Source organism: Taudactylus pleione, unplaced genomic scaffold (genome assembly GCF_031769625.1).
Source record: "Taudactylus pleione unplaced genomic scaffold, aTauple2 ptg000660l, whole genome shotgun sequence".
Classification (NCBI taxonomy): Eukaryota; Metazoa; Chordata; class Amphibia; order Anura; family Myobatrachidae; genus Taudactylus; species Taudactylus pleione.
Window position 1 is genome coordinate 1898018 of NW_028285062.1, and position 14787 is coordinate 1912804.

A 14787-nucleotide genomic window follows, 5' to 3' on the forward strand; every position below is an offset into this window, starting at 1 on the left:
TGTAGTTCGAGCCAGTACGCTCTTTCACCCTTCGCCACTTTCTATTGCTTACTGGTGGTGCCACCCATTCTCCTATCCTCCCTGGCCTGTAGTGACCGCTGGCTGTGATTACAGGGGCAGAAGAAGAGGACGACGCAGAGGAGGAGCTTGATATAAAAGACAGAAGCTGCCCCAGGTATAAGATCTGGCTGGACGTAGAGTGCTCCCGGGAGGCCAGGCACTGGTTGCCGTGGAGCCCGGACCCTGCCAAAAAACCGACAGAGGAAGACTGTGAGGACCCTGAGAGACAGGTGGGTGCACAGAGACTCCTCAGGTAGCAACACAACAGGAATTTCATAGACACTAGAGACAGAAACCTACACACCTGGGGAAATCTAGTGCATCTATTGGAAGTTACACAATAATGTGTCACTATGTGTGCAGTAAAGGGAAATGTGTTTGGTGTGGGAACAAAGATGTTGTGACCCTACCCCAGGTCATCAATTTAAATGATGAATATGAGGTTGTCTCTGCCTGCTGTATTCTAACAGCCACTCCCTGCTGCAGGTCCTGTTTGATGATCTGGGACCTTCCATGTTCAAGATCTCCAGCCCTGAGTTGAAGTTCCAGCTCATTGAGTCCTTCCTGCAGTTTCTAGGGGTCCCCTGTTGTTCTCGACTCTTCCCTACTTGTATGTACTTCTCCTTGGACGACACCTCCATCTTTGAAAGCTTCCCACCCTACGAGCGGATCCTGATGTCGTACGAGATTCCACTGTCTGGCGTTGGCGCAGTCGGACACCTGGACACCATGAGCAGAGGCAGGCAGCGGATAGGTCAATGTAAAGAAGGCGAGCGCTACATCCAGAATGTCTTCCAGGCCGCCATGTCCTGCTCCCAGGGAGAAGAGAAAACCAAGCTCTCTGTCTGTTGGCTCCAGTATGAAATATCCAAGGTATCGTTATCCGCCCTCACAGCTCATTTATTATAGACTAGCGCAGGGATAACGTTTATATCCATATGATCTCAGGGGTAGGCAACCTGTTGGCACTCCAACTGCTGTGGAACTACACATCCCAGCATGCCCTGACACAGTTTGGTTGTTAGGGCATGCTAAAATTATGGACATGCTGGGATGTGTAGTGCCTCAGCAGCTGGAGTGCCACAGGTTGTCTACACCTCTACTATCTGATATGGGCAGGGATGCCAAGACACATAGGGGGCCTGGGTGATACTGGGGGGGCATGGCCAAATCTCTGAGGCAAAAGGGAGCATTTGTCTACCTAATAGACTGGTCACTTAGTACCCATCTTTTCCCCTCTTGTGGCCCCTGAATGTGGCACTAATCTGGTAGGCGTAGTCTCCCCGATATTCAGTATTTATACATTAAGGGTCTTTTCTGCACATTAATAAGTTTTTTTGCTGTTATTGAAATGATTGACTTGATTGAGACATCAGTAGTACAGGCTCAGCTGGGAGAGGCCCCCACTGTGGAAATTGTATCTGACTTATACATAAATAGACGTCAACTTAAACTGGATTTAACGATGTGTACCCAGCCGACCTATCGTGCGACGGGACCCGGCGGGGGTCTCGGCACCAGCAAGTTCATACACACTTGCCAATGTCGAGAAAGACAGCACGGCAGTGGGGGCCATGTGATATTCAGCAGCATGGCCCTCACTGACTATGTCGCCCGTCGGCCCTGCATGCAGGTCCGTCAGGCGATGTCGCTGACTATGCGCGGGAGCGCACATCGTCAGTGCCATTGAGGGTACACACTAGACGATGTGCCTGATATGTCGTCCGGTCGGATCGGACAACATCTAGTCTAGTGTGTACCCGGCATTAGATGTCTGGCCATACCCTGCTCCTAGTGGTGGCCTTTATCTGGCCAGTAATTGTGCTCTGTTCATCTCTTATGCCAGGTGATTCGCTACCTTCAAACAAGAAAAAAGAATCTGAGATCTCAGGGAAAGAGGAGTAAACGTCTGGCGAAAGGCCTCCTGAAAGAGACGTGTAACAGAAGCAGCTTGGCGCTCTGGAAGCAGTACGCCCTCCTGGAGTGGCTCCTGGGAAACACAGACGAGGCCAGGAAGGTATTTGACGCAGCCATTGGCCTAGCCGGAAGCCGAGGACTAAAGGACCAGGAGTTGTGCAGTCTCTGCTTACTGTATGCGGAACTGGAAGCAGAGGTGCTTGGACACCCTGAGGGAGGATCCGGGTCACGGTCGGTCCACATACTCACCAGCCTTGCAGAGACTGCTCAATACACTCCCCATAATGGGCCAGTCCAAGCTATCACTGTTCTGAAAGCACGGAAAGCTTATCAGCAGGCGCTGCAGGATTGTTTGACTCTCCCGGCGTCTGCATTGCTGGTCAGCTTAACCGGCTGCTTTGCGCTTTTCCAGTATCTGACTGTAGGGGTAGACGCTGCTATTGCTGTGTTCAGAGAAGTTGTTGACTCACAGCTGCCCCCTGCTGAACTATGTGAAGAATCACAAGGCTCCTATAGTCCTTTGAAGGCTGTTACAATGATGCACACAAACTTGCTGAGGTACCATATTAAGGTCAGTGTGTACCCACGGGCCCCCCTCAGAGACTCATTAATGGCTGCTTTGCGTTCTTACCCCTCTGATGTCACCCTCTGGAAATCTTACATCCAATTTGAGAGCGGCTCTCACAATGCCAGCAAAGCGAGGCGGTTCATAGATGGAGTCCGGAGGATGACGGCCGGTCTGGAACCGTATTTGTTTGCAATCCGAGCAGAAGAAGACAGGAAAAAGCTGCTGGAATCTGTACAGAGGTGACTGGGTCATTCCGAGATACAGAATCCTGGTGTACCGATGTGCTCTGAGAGCTAGACCATGCTTACACAGTACCTGGTGTACTGCTGTGCTCTGGGAGCTAGACCGTGCTTACACAGGGCCTGGTGTACCTATGTGCTCTGAGAGCTAGACCGTGCTTACGCAGGGCCTGGTGTACTGATGTGCTCTGAGAGCTAGACCGTGCTTACACAGGGCCTGGTGTACCGATGTGCTCTGAGATCTAGACCGTGCTTACACAGGGCCTGGTGTACCGATGTGCTCTGAGAGCTAGACCATGCTTACACAGGGCCTGGTGTACTGATGTGCTCTGAGAGCTAGACCATGCTTACACAGGGCCTGGTGTACCGATGTGCTCTGAGAGCTAGACCATGCTTACACAGGGCCTGCTGTACTGTTTTGCTCTGAGAGCTAGGCCCTGCTTACACAGGGCCTGGTGTACCGATGTGCTCTGAGAACTAGACTGCGCTTACACAGGGCCTGGTGTACCGATGTGCTATGAGAGCTAGACCATGCTTACACAGGGCCTGGTGTACCGATGTGCTCTGAGAACTAGACCATGCTTACACAGGGCCTGGTGTACCGATGTGGTCTGAGAGCTAGACCATGCTTACAGTGCATTTGGAAAGTATTCACAACGCTTCACTTTTTCCACATTTTTTTATGTTACAGCCTTATTCCAGAATGGAATAAATTAATTTTTCTCCTCAAAATTCTACACACAATACCCCATAAAGACAATGTGTACAAAGTTTTTTTTAGATTTTTTGAAAATGTAATAATAAAAAAAACCCTACATAAGTATCACAGCCTTTGGTCAATACTTTGTTGATGCACTTTTGGCAGCAATTACAGCCTCAAGTCTTTTTGAATATGATGCCACAAGCTTGGCACACCTATCTTTGGGCAGTTTCGCCCATTCCTCTTTGCAGTACCTCTCAAGCTCCATCAGGTTGGATGGGAAGCGTTGGTGCACAGCCATATTCAGATCTCTCCAGAGATGTTTATTCGGAATCAAGTCTGGGCTCTCAAGGACATTCACAGAGTTGTCCTGAAGCCACTACTTTGATATCTTGGCTGCGTGCTTAGGGTCGTTGTCCTGCTGAAAGATGAACAGGTTTTCATCCAGGATGTCTCTGTACATTGCTGCATTCATCTTTCCCTCTATCCTGACTAGTCTCCCAGTTCCTGTCGCTGAAAAACATCCCCACAGCATGATGCTGCCACCACCATGCTTCACTGTAGGGATGGTATTGGCCTGGTGATGATCGGTGCCTGGTTTCCTCCAAACATAACGCCTGGCATTCACGCCAAAGAGTTCAATCGTTGTCTCTCATGGTCTGAGAGTCCTTCAGGTGCATTTTGGTGAACTCCAGGTGGGCTGCCTTGTGCTATTTACTAAGGAGTGGCTTCCGGCTGGCCACTCTACCATACAGGCCTGATTGGTGGATTGCTGCATAGATGGTTGTCCTTCTGGAAGGTTCTCCTCTCTCCACAGAGGAATGCTGTAGCTCTGACAGAGTGACCATCGGGTTCTTGGTCACCTCCCTGACTAGGGCCCTTCTCCCCTGATCGCTCAGTTTAGACGGCCGGCCAACTCTGGGAAGAGTCCTGGTGGTTCCGAACTTATTCCATTTACAGATGATCGAGGCCACTGTGCTCATTGGGGGAAGGTATAAAGTACAATTGCGCACTGAGCTGTAGCCTATTGTACGGGGAAGCTGCGTTTGTTGGGAAGGAGTATCTAACTTCCTGTATAGATACAAAGTAAAAAGGTAAAAACACGCTCTGTAAACCCCTTAATGTATTGTAATGCGAAGCAATGAATAGTACTACAGTATAGTGTGAAAATGTAGATGGATGAGGCTGTTCTAATAAGAAACATAGGTTTACTAAAGAACTCAAAAACGATATGTACATACAACCAAAAATAATTTCAAGTATCTACTATGAGAAGCTTGCATAAACAAAAAATACAGACAAAACTGACATGAATACAAAGAATCATATATAATGATAATTACTGATGATTAGAGTCAATGTACATCACAAAGTGATGGGAGCAGGCTCTCCACATCAAAAAACAAGTAGTGAACGTCTAGTGTCACTTGGGCTGCAGCGATAAATGGGTCAGCGGTCTATTTGAGCAATAAATGGACAAGGTGAAATTTAGCAACTGATCAGGTTGCACTTTTGTAGGTAACCTCTTGTAACTGATGGCTTGCTGGATGTTAAGTACATGCAAGTGTACTTGTAGACGAGCAGCTGTAAATATGATGGTATGTAGAAAGTATGATCCACAAAAACCGTGGTGCTGCAGATGTTAATTGTTAGAGTTAGCGGCGGCCCGCTAATGGATGATAGATCGTGCCCGAGGTGTAGATCTTCCTGGGGTAGGAGTACGGGAGTGTGGAGGAAGCAGGACAGCAAGTCTCAGGACTGTGCTGCCCGTCTCCGAACTCTGCGGCAGCACAGGTCCGAATGAACGGACGCACGCCTCCAGCAATGACTGGGTGGGCTGCGTGAGCCTGGGGAGGAGATCTGATGGCGGCGGCTCGATGGGGAACCAGGCGCCGTGTCCCCCTCCGGTGTGAGACTTACCTCCTGGGGCTCAACTGGGATCCCGCTCTACCCCTGCCGGCTTAGTTGATTGAAGTCCTCTGTTGCACTGGTGGACGGCTTCCGGGTCACGTGTGCGTATGTGGCTAACCGCGATGCCTCTGCTGCGGGTGTGAACTGGAGTCCTGGTGTGTCTCAAAGGTGATTGCGCTTTATGTAACAGGTACTGCAACGCGTTTCAACCCTCTTAGGGTCTTCTTCAAAGCAATGTGGCATGGGGATGGGTCTATATCCTGGGGTTATAAATAGTCAAAGTCCCACCTCTTTTTAATTGTTTTATTGCTTGACCAGTGTGGGTAATTGTCAATTGACAATGTCCATCAATTAAGTGGAAAGCGTGTCAATCATTATTAATGTCCATCAATTAGGTAGAAAGCTTGTCAGTCATTATTGAGCTGTATTTAACACGCATATTCGCATACATAATGAGAAGCCAGTGATGTTATTATTACCAATTCAAGATAGCATAACCATATTTGCTCTAATTGATTGAATGGGAGGTTGTCAGTCATGATTAGGCTTATGCTAGTGTGCATCTGGCATGCATTTGACGAAAAAGCAGGCATATTGTTAATGCAAATTTAGTTTAAAAAGTGGCATCATGTAGACGTATCAAAATTGTGATGTACTACTAAGGTATCCATATAGCGGATGAGCTTTGTATTAAGGGAATTAAATAGCAAATAAAATCGCAGCAGCATGTGAATCCAACTAAATAGCAGATCTAGACCTGATATATACTAAATGTGTTAATTCGTGATTCTAACCATCACACACAATCGATCTTATATCATTGTCTCTATTTAGCCCCATAGGGTGGAGAGTCCCCATAATAATCATAATCCGCAGTTCTTCTTTATTGATTTGTTTTATATAATCTCCACCTCTCCAGTTTGGTTTTACAAGTTTGAAGGCGGTGAAATCAAGGGCCGTGGGGTCTGAATTGTGATAGGTTTTGAAGTGTGTTGATATGGGGTGTTCCTCACACTGTTTTCTAAAGTTTCGTATATGTTCATTTACCCTTAATTTAAATGGACGGATCATTCTTCCTACGTACTGTTTTGGACAGGGGCACTGTAATAGATAAACCACACCTTTGCTACTGCATGTTAGGGTATCTTGTATCTTGAATATTGTTTTGTTGGCTGTGGACTGTATAGATTTAGTAGGAATAGTACTTCTTTTCTTCTTAATGTTACATGCCTGACAATTTCCACAGTAGAAAAAAAACCCATTTGTATTAACCTGGGTGTTGTGCTTCCAGATATTCGTAAGGGTGTTTTGTGTCAGGCTTGTTGGCGGTAAATGATTTCTAACCACTTTGGTTCTTAGGTCTGGAGCTTTTCAGAACACTATTCGGGGTTTCGGGGGTAAACGTGCCTAGAATCTCGTCTCCCAGGAGTAGTGGCCAGTGTTTGTTCACTATTTTCTTAATCTGATGTGCTTGATTGTTAAACTGTGTCACGAAGAAAATGTGTTACAAGTTTTGGTTTTGTACTTTAGTAATGGACTTTTACTTAGTGCTTGCACTGTTTGGAATGCTGATTGAACTTTGTTCGTATTATACTTTTTCTCTAGCAATTGTGATTGAAGTATATCACCCTGTGTTACATAGTCACTAAGTTTGGAAGCGTTACGCCTTATTCTTTTGAATTGTCCTGTGGGTATCCCATCCAACCAGCTGGTGGCTGCTGGTTGCTAGGATAAAACTATTGACGTCTACCTGTTTTCTAAATGTGTTAGTCTGGATCTGGTTATTCTCAATAAAAATGTTGAGATCGAGAAAATCTACATTTGTTTTGTTAGAATTTGTTGTGAATGACAGATTATGTTCATTATCATTAATGTATATTATGAAGGTTTTAAGTGATTCTCCGTCACCTCTCCATATGAAGATGATATCGTCTATGTATCGGGTCCAGAGGAGGAGGTTTGTGCCAAAGCCATGCTGGGACCAGATGTAATTGTCCTCCCAAAAACTCATGAATAGGTTAGCATAGCTTGGCGCAAACCTCGTCCCCATAGCTGTACCCGTGCTCATTGGGAGCTTCAAAGCAGCAGATATTTTTCTGTACCCTTTTCTGTACCCTCCCCCAGATTTGTGCCTCGAGACAATCCTGTGTCGGAGGTCTACAGACAATTCCTTGGACTTAATGCTTGGTTTGTGTTCTGACATGCACTGTCAAGTGTGGGACCTTATATAGACCGCGGTGTATGCCTTTCAAAATCATGTCCAATCAACTGATTTTACAACAGGTGGACTCCAATTAAGCTGTAGGAACATCTCAAGGATGATCTGTGGAAACAGGATGCACCTGAGCTAAATTTTGAGCTTCATGGCAAAGGCTGTGACCTCTTATGTATTCACAGCCTTTGAATTTTGCAAAAATCTCAAAAAAACTTATTACACGTTGTCATTATGGGGTATTGGGGCAGATGTATGAAGCTCTGGAAAGTGATAAAGTGCAGAGTGATAAACGACCAGCCAATCAGCTCCCAACTGTCATTTTTGAAACACAGCCTGTAACATGACAGTCAGCAGCTTATTGGCTGGTCGTTTATCACTATCCACTTTATCACTTTCCAGAGCTTCACACATCTGCCCCATTATGTGTAGAATTTTGAGGACAAAAATGAATTTATTCCATTTTGGAATAAGGCTGTAACATAACAAAATGTGGAAAAAGTGAAGCGCTGTGAATCCTTTCCGTAAGCACTGTACACAGGGCCTGGTTCAGCAAGGATCGCAGTTGCTTATACGCACGCAATCGGACGATTATTGCGAACAGCGCATGTGTATGCATCGCAGTGTGCGTGTCGGCCATTGACTTCGGGACTGTGATCATAGACCCATCTCAGAGTGATTGACAGGAAGTGCCGTTTGCAGGCGTGCCAGTGCGTTGAGACGAGGTTGCATGAGCGTGCATAAATTAGCCACTGCGTTACCAGACACAGCCTGAGGCCTGATAGCGTGCGCAGATGTCAGCAATTCCTGAGTGAGCTCTGACCTGCCATATCTGTGCGGATGGGTCCGATGTTATTCGATGCTACCGATTGTTTCACTATGTTGCCAAAGTGTGACTAAGGGGAAGTGAGCGTCCTTATGTTAGGCTGCGCTCGCAATGTGAATGCAAACATTTACATATCACCGCTGATATTTGTAACTGCTTTGTGCGCGTATGAGCAGAATAGCGATCCATGCTGAATCAGACCCATAGTCATGATACAGGAAGCTGATTAATACTGTACAGATATGTCCTTGCACATTTATTCTGCAGTCATACCAAAAAGCCCCTCTCAGCAGGGTGAGACTGCTGGCGCCAGGCATCTTTTTGCATTTTTGTTTGCTGAAAATGTGTCTAAGTGGCAATGTGATGTGACTAGGAGGCTGTGCTGATTATTTTGATATGCGACACTTGTACATCAGTGTACGACTTAGTATGTAAATCTGTATACAAAGTGCTGCAATGTAGCTGCCGCAGCCTTTTTGATTCCATATACAAACTCAGGAGCACACAGATATACAGGTGTCACATATCACATTACTCAGCGCAGTCTCCCATATACAGACTCAGGAGCACACAGATATACAGGTGTCACATATCACAATACTCAGCGCAGTCTCCCATATACAGACTCAGGAGCACACAGATATACAGGTGTCACATATCACATTACTCAGCACAGTCTCCCATATACTGACTCAGGAGCACACAGATATACAGGTGTCACATATCACATTACTCAGCACAGTCTCCCGTATACTGACTCAGGAGCACACAGATATACAGGTGTCACATATCACATTACTCAGCGCAGTCTCCCATATACAGACTCAGGAGCACACAGATATACAGGTGTCACATATCACATTACTCCCATATACAGACTCAGGAGCACACAGATATACAGGTGTCACATATCACATTACTCAGCGCAGTCTCCCATATACAGACTCAGGAGCACACAGATATACAGGTGTCACATATCACATTACTCAGCACAGTCTCCCATATACAGACTCAGGAGCACACACAGATATACAGGGGTCACATATCACATTACTCAGCGCAGTCTCCCATATACAGACTCAGGAGCACACAGATATACAGGTCTCACATATCACATTACTCAGCGCAGTCTCCCATATACAGACTCAGGAGCTCATAGATATACAGGTGTCACATATCACATTGTGATTTAGATGAGTTTTTGTCAATAAAACACGCCTGACGTTGGCAGTGCTGCACACGACCTGGAGGCTCACTCAAGTCAGGCAAGTTGCGCTGCGTGTCGTATTGAGGTTAGATGTATGAGGACACATCTGTAGCTCTATGTTAGCAGAGATATAGTTTAGAGATCTACAGATGTGTCCTACTATATCTTTGCTGCGAACTGAGCAAATTGCGCCATGCATATTGTGAGGCGTGTGCCCGAGAACGGATGTGCGCACTGCGTTCGCACCTGCGGCGCCATAGGAATGCATTGTGAGATCTACCTTCGTGCCATAGCGTATGCTGCTGTGGATAATCACATGGCGCGATGCGTGTGCACATTTGTAGTGCGATCGGCAAAGATGTAGGAGGACACATCTGTAATTAGAGATATTTTTGAAAACTGGTGCATGAGAAATGGTGCTGTAACCCTTAGAAGCCACTGACATCTTAATGTTTTGAACATTTTGTTTTATTTTTAGGTTTTCTAAATTCCCCTCATAACATTTACCATATATAGTCACTGACATGGATCCTAGTGACTGGATAGGCTGTATTCAGTGATGTCACTGGCTCCTAGTGACTGGATAGGCTGCACTCTCAGTGATGTCACTGACTCCTAGTGACTGGATAGGCTGTATTCTCAGTGATGTCACTGGCTCCTAGTGACTGGATAGGCTGCACTCTCAGTGATGTCACTGGCTCCTAGTGACTGGATAGGCTGCACTCTCAGTGATGTCACTGGCTCCTAGTGACTGGATAGGCTGCACTCTCAGTGATGTCACTGGCTCCTAGTGACTGGATAGGCTGTACTCTCAGTGATGTCACTGGCTCCTAGTGACTGGATAGGCTGCACTCTCAGTGATGTCACTGGCTCCTAGTGACTGGATAGGCTGCACTCTCAGTGATGTCACTGGCTCCTAGTGACTGGATAGGCTGCATTCCCTGTAAAATAGGCGTTAACGTACGAAAAAGTGGAGAATCAATGGGTTTTCCCTGCACCTTAATCCCCCACAGGTACCTGTTGTCATGGACTTTTCCTCGCAGCTTCAGGAGCTGTAAAAAAAAGTCCTCCTCTGGGAAATGACGCATGGGGTTAATCCCGCTAATAAAATTGCTGGCCGCTGGTAATTAACCTTCCATAGATTTTCCCCATAGAGTGGAGGTTTTCTGTTGTTTTCTTGACTGTACAATGAAATATTGTCCATAAACTTCCACAGCCAACACTATTCCTGGTGCTGCAATTATCACAAAAATCTGAATTTTTGATTTTCACAAGCAGCAATGGGAGTACTTTCGGTTTTGTATTTGGCGTATTGGTCTGTTCAGAACATATCTTGGTGTGAAATGAACCATTTGCTTAGCATTCTGGTAGCTTTGTTTGTTACCAGGTTTGGTGTAAATTAATAATTCTATCTAATAATCTGCATTAGCTTCAGTAACTTCACTCGGTAAGTGTAATGCATTCTGGGACTTCATGTACTCACGGACTGATGCTGTCTGTCTTACAGGGCGGCGATGGGTGAGATACACATGGTGATGCCTGAAACAGGCTTGTCCAACCGCATCAAGGCTCTGTATGAGCACGGTCTGGGCACGGAGCAGGGTTCCCGGTGTCTGCTCCTCTGGAGGATGTACCTGCAGTTTACGGTGAGGGAGTCCTGTGATGGGTGTGTACGTGACGTGTGATTGCAGGGCGTGTACGTGACGTGTGTTTGCTGGGTGTGTACGTGACGTGTGATTGCAAGGCGTGTACGTGACGTGTGATTGCAGGGCGTGTACGTGACGTGTGATTGCAGGGCGTGTACGTGACGTGTGATTGCTGGGCGTGTACGTGACGTGTGATTGCTGGGCGTGTACGTGACGTGTGATTGCTGGGCGTGTACGTGACTTGTGATTGCTGGGCGTGTACGTGACGTGTGATTGCTGGGCGTGTGCGTGACGTGTGATTGCTGGGCGTGTGCGTGACGTGTGATTGCTGGGCGTGTGCGTGACGTGTGATTGCTGGGCGTGTGCGTGACGTGTGATTGCTGGGCGTGTGCGTGACGTGTGATTGCTGGGCGCGTGCGTGACGTGTGATTGCTGGGCGCGTACGTGACGTGTGATTGCTGGGCGCGTACGTGACGTGTGATTGCTGGGCGCGTACGTGACGTGTGATTGCTGGGCGCGTGTGATTGCTGGGCGCTTGTGATTGCTGGGCGCATACGTGACGTGTGATTGTTGGGCGCATACGTGACGTGTGATTGCTGGGCGCGTACGTGACGTGTGATTGCTGGGCGCGTGTGATTGCTGGGCGCGTGTGATTGCTGGGCGTGTACGTGACGTGATTGCTGGGCGCGTACGTGACGTGTGATTGCTGGGCGCGTACGTGACGTGTGATTGCTGGGCGCGTACGTGACGTGTGATTGCTGGGCGCGTACGTGACGTGTGATTGCTGGGCGCGTACGTGACGTGTGATTGCTGGGCGTGTACGTGACGTGTGATTGCTGGGCGTGTACGTGACGTGTGATTGCTGGGCGTGTACGTGACGTGTGATTGCTGGGCGTGTACGTGACGTGTGATTGCTGGGCGTGTACGTGACGTGTGATTGCTGGGCGTGTACGTGAGGTGTGATTGCTGGGCGTGTACGTGACGTGTGATTAATAGGGTAGCCATTTGAAAAATTTATCTTTTTGTTGAATAAATAATGACTAGGTGAAATCTATCATTGAGTCATTATCATATGAGATTAGATCTGCCAAATGTAAGGATGTGATGAGAAAATATATGGTTAATTATGTCTGGATTAGGTAATATGTTTTCTTGTGTGATATGAGGGCGCAGGAGAGGGCCACTTAGATTTTAGTGTGACTCTGTGATGTATTACAGGTATCACTGGGACATCGGGACAGGAGCCGAGGACTTTTCTATAAAGCCATCCAGAACTGTCCATGGGCAAAGGTGAGAAACTGTCCGATAGATCCTGAGCTCGCTGACACCAGTATGAGAGATTACATGCTAGGTGGGAACCAGTGATAGTCTTCATTCTAGCACCCTGCACCTGTCACAACACGTGCAGTTCCTCTTTCCTGCCTGTGGTGTCACTCTCTGGTGCTTCTAGCACACTCAGCTAATGTAACATATTGCTAGAAGCACCAGAACAGAGAGCGACACCCCAGGCAGGAAAGAGAAACTGCACGGGTGGTGACATGTGCATGGTGCTAGGATGAAAACTAAGTGATATCATTACCGATGTGGGGTATGGTGGGAGGAGTCACTACAGAGGGCGTGTTATTAGGATGGGACGGGGTTGGTTGTGTCTGTGGTCTGGTATATATTATGTCACAAGCAGCACTAGCTCTGCCTTCAGTAATGTCACCTAGGGTCAGTCACGGTATGGCCCCACAAATATAAGAATAATGTACTGGGCTGTATTACCAGAGTAAGTGATTGGTGTTGGGTTGTCACATTGCTATTAGTATTAGTGTAATTATCCTTATAGGGTTGGGAGCATTATTGTCTTGTTTGGGCCATAAGACCGTTTTTTTCCCACCTTTCTGGAAATAAGAAACCTGGTTTATGGCTGCATTGAACAGATCTCGTCATAGTCATATACTCAGCAGCATTTACTTATCCCGTACGTAGAGAGAGTCACTTGCCGTCTGGGCAGCAGTAACACTGGTGGCGTCTGTATGAGATTTACATCTTACTGACTGATGAGCTGATTGTGATACCGGGGGCCGGATGGAGACTGGGCGCATGCTGCTCCTGAACTGTGTGCACGGGAAAGGTGTATGTGTTCCCCGGAGGGAGAGTTGTGCGTATCTTTTGGATCACCCTGCCCTGTCTGCGTACTCCTAGGGGTATATTTACTAACGGGTGGTTTGTCAGAGCCGCCAGTCATCATCTGCTTTGATGGGGGATTTTAATACTACATCAGGAATCAATGCTAAATCAGTCTGGCTGTAACAAACCAGCCGTTACTAATTCTACCCCTTCATTTGTTACTAGTCACCATTATCCTAGAGCACTTGCACCTGCCCTGTATACTAGGTGCAAAATTATACACCTCCACACAGGGGTATATATAGTTATGTCCAGGTCTGCACAGCCAGTAATTGCATCCACCCTGTTACAGCTCTGTAGTCACAAGTGTAGATGTCTGATTCTACATCGTCCTCAGTACTTGCGAAACGCGCAGTATCAGCACCACCAACAGACGCATGACCGGCACTGCATCTGGCTCTAAAGATGTATCGTGCACGATCTAATGATTTGCATTTTAGTAGATTGTGCACAATAGCAAATAGATGCATGCACGAGTCAGGGAGATCCGCAATGCATGCATGGGTCAGGGAGATCCGTGATGCATGTATCTGTGTGAAAAAATAAAATAAGACACCGATGCACAGCCCCCCCCCCCCCTCCCAAAGCACAAAATACCCCAGGCTTTAGAGACCCAGTACTGGTGGTGCTAAATACAGGGGACAAACCATGTAGGAGGTCCCCTGTCTTTAGCACAACCAGCACTGGACTTTTCGGAGCCAGCACTGGTTAACAAAATACAGGGGACAACAAATGTAGGGGTCCCCTGTATTTATCGCAACCAGCACTGGGCTATGAGCCGGTCCTGGTTATGGAAATACAGGAGCCAAAAAGCATAAAAGTCTCCTGTATTATCCATAATTAGCACCGAACTCTTTGAATGCCACAGCCAGGGGTAACCCTTTCACCGGTCCCCTGGCCAAAGCATTCCCCCAGACCGCTAGTCAGCCCAAGCCAGGGATCCCTGGGGTGTTGGGGACCCCCCAATGAAGGGGTCCCACTTTTCCTGGCACCCCAGGCCTAGGCTGTTAGCTTGGGGCTATGCCCAACACCCCTGGAGCGGTGCGTGCCGGGTTGATAGTGTAGTGTACTGTAATTGTTAAAAATATTGTCTTTTGCAGTAGAACTACAGGTCACAGCAAGCCTCCCCCGCATGCTGGTACTTCGAGAATTACAAGTACCAGCATTCCGGGCCCTCTGGTGCCTGTAGTTCCACTGTAAAACTACAGACATTACACTAAAAGACATTACACACACCGTGAAAGTACAAGTTTAATAACACACACATGCACATAACAAATACATCCACACTCACTATCTCACATACTCGCCTAGTATCCCTAAAGC

The 14787-nt window shown here is 47.2% G+C and overlaps 1 protein-coding gene across 4 annotated transcripts in view; it reads left to right on the top strand.

The window, feature by feature from the left end:
- NRDE2 (NRDE-2, necessary for RNA interference, domain containing) overlaps nucleotides 1–14787 on the top strand; it is a 57306-nt gene that overhangs the window by 41665 nt on the left and 854 nt on the right. For all 4 annotated transcript variants that reach the window (XM_088455555.1, XM_088455556.1, XM_088455558.1 and 1 more), the window contains exons 9-13: nucleotides 115–290; nucleotides 547–933; nucleotides 1907–2784; nucleotides 11148–11286; nucleotides 12505–12576. In XM_088455555.1, coding sequence (XP_088311681.1) covers nucleotides 115–290; nucleotides 547–933; nucleotides 1907–2784; nucleotides 11148–11286; nucleotides 12505–12576 — 1652 coding nt within the window. The remainder of the gene's footprint in view (nucleotides 1–114; nucleotides 291–546; nucleotides 934–1906; nucleotides 2785–11147; nucleotides 11287–12504; nucleotides 12577–14787) is intronic.